Raw genomic sequence first — 9,285 nt, forward strand, 5'->3', positions numbered from 1 at the left:
AAAAAAAAAAGTCAGAGACTTATTTGGTGATCGCGCAGCATCGTAATCAATCATTATTTTCTAATAAATTGCAGGTGATCGCCATCGTGTCGATCCTGTTCATAGTGGTATCGACGGTAGCCTTAACCCTTAACACTATACCAAGTTTCCAAGTCAACGACGAGAAAGGTAACTTACAAGACAACCCTCAGTTAGCAATGGTAGAGGCCGTTTGCATCACGTGGTTCTCGTTAGAATATATACTGCGATTTAGTGCGTCGCCCAACAAGTGGAAATTCTTTAAGGGTGGACTAAACATAATCGACTTGTTAGCTATTTTGCCGTATTTTGTGTCATTGTTCCTTTTGGAGACGAACAAGAACGCGACCGATCAGTTCCAAGACGTACGTCGGGTCGTTCAGGTGTTTCGGATAATGCGAATCCTCAGAATTCTAAAGTTAGCACGTCACTCGACCGGCTTGCAATCGTTAGGTTTCACCCTGCGCAATTCTTACAAAGAACTCGGTCTCTTAATGCTCTTCCTCGCTATGGGAGTCTTGATATTTTCGAGTTTGGCGTATTTCGCGGAAAAAGAAGAGCCAGGTACAAAGTTCATAAGCATACCGGAGACGTTCTGGTGGGCAGGTATAACCATGACCACTGTTGGTTACGGGGATATCTACCCGACGACGCCACTGGGCAAGGTCATAGGAAGCGTGTGTTGTATTTGCGGAGTCCTGGTGATCGCTTTGCCCATTCCCATCATTGTTAATAATTTTGCCGAGTTCTATAAAAATCAGATGCGAAGGGAAAAGGCCCTCAAACGAAGGGAGGCGCTAGAGCGCGCTAAACGCGAGGGCAGCATTGTCTCCTTCCACCATATCAACTTAAGGGATGCGTTTGCGAAAAGCATGGACCTCATTGATGTCATCGTAGATACAGGTTAGTTTTAGAACGGACTTAGAGCATGACTCATATCCCTACCTCCCCTATTACTCGATGCCCTGTATATGTGATCTACACGGCTTGTTTGGTATTTCCATTGCGTCGATCCCCTTTATTCTTTCTTTTTTTTGACGTTCCAATTGATTTGGCTTTGTTTCGCGCCTCCACTATCAATTTTGTTTTATTTTTTGCCACGTTATTTGTTGGGTTGTTCGGTAAGTAATGTCGTTTTTGGTTGGATTACGATTCGAATACTGACATTACAAATGTAGTTGCCATAAAATTTTCCAATGGTATCACAATACACAGATATAAATACGATACATTGTTTGATCCTATATAAAGAACTTTCTCTAGTTAACATATATACATTTACGTAGAATAACACTATTTTATTATTTATTCTACTATTTAATTGTAGACATTTAGAAGCAGATGTTTGTTAGTCATCTAGAAAACTAACCACCATTTTTCTTTAATATTCATTTTTACGCATTAAAAATTATAATATCAATGAGGTTTCTTCTTCTGAAAAAGTTAAATGCAAAGGTAAGTGTCAATTTAAATAAATTAAGTTCCAATTATTGGTGCCACATTGGGTAAATAATTTTTTTTTAAATTCTTTAGTTTCTAAAATGAACCATTTTCCGGTTGAGTTGATCAAGGTGAAAAGCAACGCAATGATTTTTATTCCAGTTTGTTCTTAAATGTATATAATTAAAAAAATCTCCTTATTCGCGAATAAGGCCCTTTTTGTGCTTAAACAGTAAAATATTAAAACAGAAAATCCTTAAGGATTGGAGGTTGAATTGCCTTTGTCTTTTGAATGGCAGCTAAATATAAATGCCTCAAGTAACACAAAGCCGTTAATTAATTAAAAAAGCAAGTTATAAAAACATTAGAAATCTTGGAACCTAGGAATTTGATAAATTCGTAGTTTCTTACTTGACTGACAGTGTAGAGAGAATTACATATAAATCGTAAAAGCCTCTTACATTTTCAACAACATTTATTCAGAAAAACGCTTTTAAATAAACAAAGGCAGTGGATACTTTAAATTTTGAAAATAAATATTATTCGAAAAAAGAATTTTTTGTTCTTTTCAATACATAAAATTAGATGAATTTTTGAATTAACTTTTACTACAACAGATAGCATGAAATTAATGAAGAAAAATTGTTTCTGCAGTCACGCCCTCGCCGAGAATCGAACTCGGATCAGTTGCATTTCACATCATTAACGTCGATCTTGCCTAGGTTAGGTTAGGTAAGTTACAGGATCGTCGAGCCAATGTATAATCATTATTAACAATGAGAATTTTTAGAAAATTATTGGTAGAACAATGATGCGAAACCCCAGAGACGCGGGTTCGATTCTCGGCGAAGGCGTGAGAACTGCAACAATTTTTCTTCATTAATTTGAGGTTATCTGTAGTGCTAAAAGTTAATTCAAAAATTCATTGTCTCAAACGACATTGTTTTAATATCACTTAGACTCCAACTGTAAACGCTCTTTGAGAGTGATCGTTTGGCCGGAACAATTGTAGATTTTTTTAAATAGATAAATATATATGTTGAAATATTTTGTTGTTTCTTATCAAATATTTGTTAAATGAAAAATCCACAAATAGCGATAACTTCCTAACACGCATTTTGTGGTTATTTCTTTTGGATTTTGTCTCCATTCTCTCTCCCCTTAATTATTGGTAAAAGGCATCGATCGTAGCGACACGTAGTGACAATAATTCGAACCAATCCTATCGGGTTAGCTGTTACACTGCGAGTAGAAAGAGATACATACGTAATTCTTTTTATTTTTATTATAATAGAAGAAAATAAATAAAATTATTTTAAAGTATGGAAAATCAATCTGAAACAAATGGAGCAAGATTTTCTCCAAAAAAACTACGAGTAAAATGTTTTGTTGTGTCTATGGTTGCAAAAGTAAAGCGTTTAACAATCCGGGCGTTCGTTTCCACTATTTTCCAAAACCAAATAGTTACTATGTAAAAATACAAAATTATTTCGGTAATTCGGTAAAGTCGATTGCCATAAAAAATGGCAAGAAGTTTTAAAAATTGGGGAAACAGTAATTCAGCACATGCAAGTTTGTTAGTTACATTTTAAAAGAAGTGACTATGTTCCACCTGGTAAATATTCATTTTTTTGCATAATTACTTTAAGCTATAACTAATTATTTAAAATTAATTCAAATATTAATTACGTTAATCAATATTTTGAATTTTGTGGACAATGAGACATGTTGACTCTATTTTTAAAGGTTTCAAATTCTTGAAGAAAGATGCCATACCTTCCTGTAATTTGCCTTCATGTAATATAAAAGAGCCTTCAGATGACCAGAAACGAATTAATAGAAGTATGATTAAGATTAAGATTAAGATTAAATAGAGAAAAAAATCGTACTGAAGCTAATATAAACCAACAAAATGGAAATTGTGGTAACCTAAACGATGAAGAAAATATTTTAACAAGTTCTGACCTTCCAATGGCAGAAAATAATGATATAAACTCTCTCAGCGTAACTCATATCGATTATTTATATTATTTAATATGCCACAATATATTAAATGACCAGCATTCACAACTTTCTCTCCTTCAACGAAATTACGGCTTTTTATTGATGAGTTCAAGAACTCCAAAATTTCACTCAAAGATAAAAACATTGCTTCAAAATTAACTTGTAACACATGTTTTCGTATGGAAACGTGGCGTATTTGACCCGANTATAATTCACAAACTAATGATCCGACAGCCGTCAAATTTATAGACGCGTCTTTTGAAGGTTAGGACTAACTGAAAATCATATGGATTTAGTTCTGGTGCCGCCATCTATGTGTCAGGCCGGGGACTTTTCAATTGACCCTATACTTCCTGGAATTCGCTATACATAAATTATATTCCGGATATTTAATATATATAGGATTACTCTGAATTAGTGACGAGTAAATTGATCTCGGTCTTGTAGTCCAAGACCAAAACTGTCTTTATACTAACAATACCAAGATTGAGACCGAGACTATGTTTTGCTCATCAGTAGTCTGCATGGATCTGAAAACGCTTTCAACGGAATTTTTATGGCTTACGATTTGTACAAATTTTTTCTTTCAATTTTCTTTTCTACACAAGACATAGAATGCTATTGGTGGTGGTAAAATATGCATAAAATATAAATGCGCCACATCAAATCACGATAAATCAATTCAAAGCGTTATTTACTGAATATTACGAGGCATCGATTTGTGTAAAAGAAAAAGCTTATTGTAGATACAGTTGTTCTTTAAATTTAAATACGTACATGTTCCATGTATTTGTATGGTTCAAAAGTTTCAATTCGTTTACTGTGGTTTCAGGGTTTTTCTTTAAAATCAGCTTTAAAATTAATGTACTACGTGGGTTTGTTTATTAGTACGTACAAAGATAATAAAATAAATACTAATATAAAATCCGTAAAGCGTTTTGGTTAAGGGATTATTAACAATTGAATGAATTGACTTCAAAAGGGTATTATCTGTCTATATCGCGGGGTTTTTCAGTTTGATGCCTGTGTCCTGTCCACCGATAACAAATCCGTATATTTAATGTAGACGTACAGTGGTGTTATTGATAATTGACAGGGAAGAAATAGGTAGCCAATTTACGAACACTAGATTGTAATCTTTATTCTCCTGCTAAACGATTAAGTATCCCAATGATGAAGTTATAAAACGATAGGGGAGATTGTGGTGATGTACAGATACATCGAACGACGTTTAGAGCGTGGAATTAGGATTTTAAGAAACTGGAATTACGTTTTTATTGTTACTTATAGTAGGTTTGAACATTTTCTCGATTATTTAGCTTTAAATAGTTTATAAATGTTAGGATCAACTACTGTGTTTATGTTTATAATCGATACGAATGTCGTTTCTATGTCAAATTAAAATTATTATTTCGAGATACTACAAACAATAGGAGAAATGACATTAACTATTATTTTCTTTTATGAACTTTAGGCTTTCCGAGGGTATAAAAATAATTGTAAGCTTCCTTATCTTTTTCTCAAAGCGTAGTAGAGGATGTAATAGCTGAGTGCGAGATCTGGTGAGTAAGGTGGGTGTAAGGGTATAGTCCATCCGAAGTCGTAGATAAATCCGTTACACATACGATAGTTTTCGATAAGTTTTGATTTCGAATTTCATTTTCATAAAAAGAAATTACGCTTCAAACTTCAGCAGCAGCGTACACACCAATTTGATTCTTATTTGACGTCATCAGCACCGGCCAGTATGCTGAGTTATATTTCGGAACACACCCATCTTCCTGGTTAGATCATAGGTTAGTATTCGAGAAGACACCAAGTTGGTTCAATTCCAGGTCCTCTGGCTTTGGTCCTAATTTTTTGCAGTTTCTTGGATTTTCTTTTACGTCCTTCTTTTTTTTTCTGTCTCTATTTCATCCGTCTCATCAGTCTCTCTTCAACCATCACGCATCCATTCCCACGATTCCCAACTAAAGACGGTTTCCGGTTTTGAACAAGTAGTTTCTTATTTTTTTCTTGTATTTTCAATTTCCCACATAGGTACCTTTTAATTTTTAACAAAAGAGCAATTTCAAAATAGAAATGATGAACAAAATCCCTTGTCCATTTTCAATTAACATGGCTGTACTGATAAATATTTCGAATGCATATATATATTTTTACGTATATACCTCCACCCTAAACACATCACGAAAAAAATAATAACTATTTATTTGTGGTTCGATGTACATTATTGACTTCATTAATGTAAAAAATGGTGGTTCTTTTATTTCGTTGGCAGAAAATGTTGTTGAATGCACAAGTAATTTTAATACTGACTTGCATGATTGTATGTATATTCCTAAATACCTACCCTTAAAATATTAGAATGTTATTATTACCCATATTAGTTAAAAAAAAATACCGTTTACGTACTAACACGTTGTGTTAAAATGTAGTGATAATTACATAGTTTTCATTACTTCAAACGCGTGCAGTAGAAAACGTAAAATTCCAGAGAAGGTCTACAAAAAGGAATTACATAAATTTTGTGTGCTGTAAAAATGCCTTTGTTGTTTAACTTTTAAATATGTACATAAATATGCAAATGTAATTCAAAAAAATACTTTTTTTTAAGTAAAATCCAGGATATTTTTATTAATAACTAATAGATTTATTAAAAGGTGTAAGATATCTTGCCATTACTTATAATAGTTTTTGAAATTTTTTATATAACGTGGATTTTCCTTAAAAAGTAGGATAGTTTTATCTTAAAATTTTTACGTTATATGTTTTTCTTATTTTTAACTGCAATTCGAGGAATTCGAAGAGTTGTGGTATAAAAGTGTTTAATTTGTAAGAATAACATTTTCTTCATAACTGTTGTAGATCAAAAAAATCGAACAGCAAGAGAAGATGGCGCATGATATTCGGATTTTTTAATTATTATTATCCTTATTTAAAGTGATGGTGATGGGCAAAAGCGACAACCAGATTCTTAGCTATTTCGAACCTAAAATTCAATGTTTCTCTTAGCAAGTCTGCAGTTTCTTTACATTTTGTTACAATTTATTGCAATGTAAAAGTGTTTTAGTAACTTAGTGGCAAAATCAAACTCCCTATTATTTGGTATTTGTTACAACTATGAAAACAACAAATACACCGTACATTTATTGTTGAGAATTTACGTAACAATGTGTAAACAACTGGCTAGGCTCGCTTTGATTAGCAATGAGGTTCAAATCTCCTACAACACACATGTACAAATACTGTTTCTATTAATTTAATAATTAATAATTTCTGTAAAATACACCTTTCTGTGCTTTCTTGTTTCGCTAACTTTTCAGGTTATTTATTAATTAACACCAGCTTGAGTCTTTATGTGCTTAACCAATGAACAAAACACCGTTTTATTCTGTGGTAATGGTAACAGAAAGAATATACATTTATGACTTAAACTGAAAGGTTTCCATTAGTGTAAGGCATACGCCCGTTTATGACCACGCACATAAACAAAATTCTATTAGGAATATAATATCTTGTGGCTTTCTCATTTAGTTTTCGAAAACAGGCATATGTACATCAAATGATCCAAATAAAAACAGTGACGACTCATGAGCACACTGATTGAATGAAAAAAAGCATCGGCTACAGAACAGTTTTCTGTTTGTAGACTGCCTGTAGGTACCTACTATTAAAAAAAAAAAATTTTTTGATTTTTTCGATTTGCTAATTGAACATCCTTTCAATTTTTATGAGTTTACTCCAAGCATTTTCGAAAAGCTGTAATAAGTCCAAAATTGAATCTTGAGTTGTCACGATTCTCGAACATCATAATTCTACTGAAACTGTTTGTTCAATAAATTTATCAATAAATATAGGTCACAGTTTCGGTAGAACATATGAGCGGATTACAGAAAATCATTTCAACTCAACTTTAAGGTTATTGCTCATTGCAGTTTCCCAAAGATGTGTATTGTGGACTCGCCTTGAAACACCCTGTATATCCTTTGCTATAACCATTACCGCGGAAAGGGATGGTCACCCTAAATAATACGCTTGTATCTATTAACATTTACTAATGAATGTTCTGCTAATGGCGGCTCCCAAAAAGTGTTCCTTCGATCGATGAATGAAGATGAATAATAATAAGAAGGCTTTCGCTGTGGACAAAATAAAAAACAAAAAAAAAAAGTCAGAGACTTATTTGGTGATCGCGCAGCATCGTAATCAATCATTATTTTCTAATAAATTGCAGGTGATCGCCATCGTGTCGATCCTGTTCATAGTGGTATCGACGGTAGCCTTAACCCTTAACACTATACCAAGTTTCCAAGTCAACGACGAGAAAGGTAACTTACAAGACAACCCTCAGTTAGCAATGGTAGAGGCCGTTTGCATCACGTGGTTCTCGTTAGAATATATACTGCGATTTAGTGCGTCGCCCAACAAGTGGAAATTCTTTAAGGGTGGACTAAACATAATCGACTTGTTAGCTATTTTGCCGTATTTTGTGTCATTGTTCCTTTTGGAGACGAACAAGAACGCGACCGATCAGTTCCAAGACGTACGTCGGGTCGTTCAGGTGTTTCGGATAATGCGAATCCTCAGAATTCTAAAGTTAGCACGTCACTCGACCGGCTTGCAATCGTTAGGTTTCACCCTGCGCAATTCTTACAAAGAACTCGGTCTCTTAATGCTCTTCCTCGCTATGGGAGTCTTGATATTTTCGAGTTTGGCGTATTTCGCGGAAAAAGAAGAGCCAGGTACAAAGTTCATAAGCATACCGGAGACGTTCTGGTGGGCAGGTATAACCATGACCACTGTTGGTTACGGGGATATCTACCCGACGACGCCACTGGGCAAGGTCATAGGAAGCGTGTGTTGTATTTGCGGAGTCCTGGTGATCGCTTTGCCCATTCCCATCATTGTTAATAATTTTGCCGAGTTCTATAAAAATCAGATGCGAAGGGAAAAGGCCCTCAAACGAAGGGAGGCGCTAGAGCGCGCTAAACGCGAGGGCAGCATTGTCTCCTTCCACCATATCAACTTAAGGGATGCGTTTGCGAAAAGCATGGACCTCATTGATGTCATCGTAGATACAGGTTAGTTTTAGAACGGACTTAGAGCATGACTCATATCCCTACCTCCCCTATTACTCGATGCCCTGTATATGTGATCTACACGGCTTGTTTGGTATTTCCATTGCGTCGATCCCCTTTATTCTTTCTTTTTTTTGACGTTCCAATTGATTTGGCTTTGTTTCGCGCCTCCACTATCAATTTTGTTTTATTTTTTGCCACGTTATTTGTTGGGTTGTTCGGTAAGTAATGTCGTTTTTGGTTGGATTACGATTCGAATACTGACATTACAAATGTAGTTGCCATAAAATTTTCCATTGGTATCACAATACACAGATATAAATACGATACATTGTTTGATCCTATATAAAGAACTTTCTCTAGTTAACATATATACATTTACGTAGAATAACACTATTTTATTATTTATTCTACTATTTAATTGTAGACATTTAGAAGCAGATGTTTGTTAGTCATCTAGAAAACTAACCACCATTTTTCTTTAATATTCATTTTTACGCATTAAAAATTATAATATCAATGAGGTTTCTTCTTCTGAAAAAGTTAAATGCAAAGGTAAGTGTCAATTTAAATAAATTAAGTTCCAATTATTGGTGCCACATTGGGTAAATAATTTTTTTTTAAATTCTTTAGTTTCTAAAATGAACCATTTTCCGGTTGAGTTGATCAAGGTGAAAAGCAACGCAATGATTTTTATTCCAGTTTGTTCTTAAATGTATATAATTAAAAAAATCTCCTTATT

The 9,285-nt window shown here is 34.0% G+C and overlaps 2 protein-coding genes across 3 annotated transcripts in view; both read left to right on the forward strand.

Moving 5' to 3' along the window:
• Positions 1-9,285, forward strand: part of LOC108736239 — a 68,421-nt gene that overhangs the window by 32,589 nt on the left and 26,547 nt on the right. The window contains exon 3 of the mRNA XM_025976685.1: positions 75-921. Coding sequence (XP_025832470.1) covers positions 75-921 — 847 coding nt within the window. The remainder of the gene's footprint in view (positions 1-74; positions 922-9,285) is intronic.
• The window catches only part of LOC112905061 (potassium voltage-gated channel protein Shab-like), an 8,290-nt gene continuing 2,757 nt past the window's right edge, over positions 3,753-9,285 (forward strand). For both annotated transcript variants that reach the window (XM_025976674.1, XM_025976675.1), the window contains exon 1: positions 3,753-8,546. In XM_025976674.1, coding sequence (XP_025832459.1) covers positions 7,574-8,546 — 973 coding nt within the window. In that variant the 5' untranslated portion in view covers positions 3,753-7,573. The remainder of the gene's footprint in view (positions 8,547-9,285) is intronic.

This window comes from Agrilus planipennis, unplaced genomic scaffold (assembly GCF_000699045.2).
Source record: "Agrilus planipennis isolate EAB-ADULT unplaced genomic scaffold, Apla_2.0 scaffold126, whole genome shotgun sequence".
NCBI classification, from domain to species: Eukaryota; Metazoa; Arthropoda; class Insecta; order Coleoptera; family Buprestidae; genus Agrilus; species Agrilus planipennis.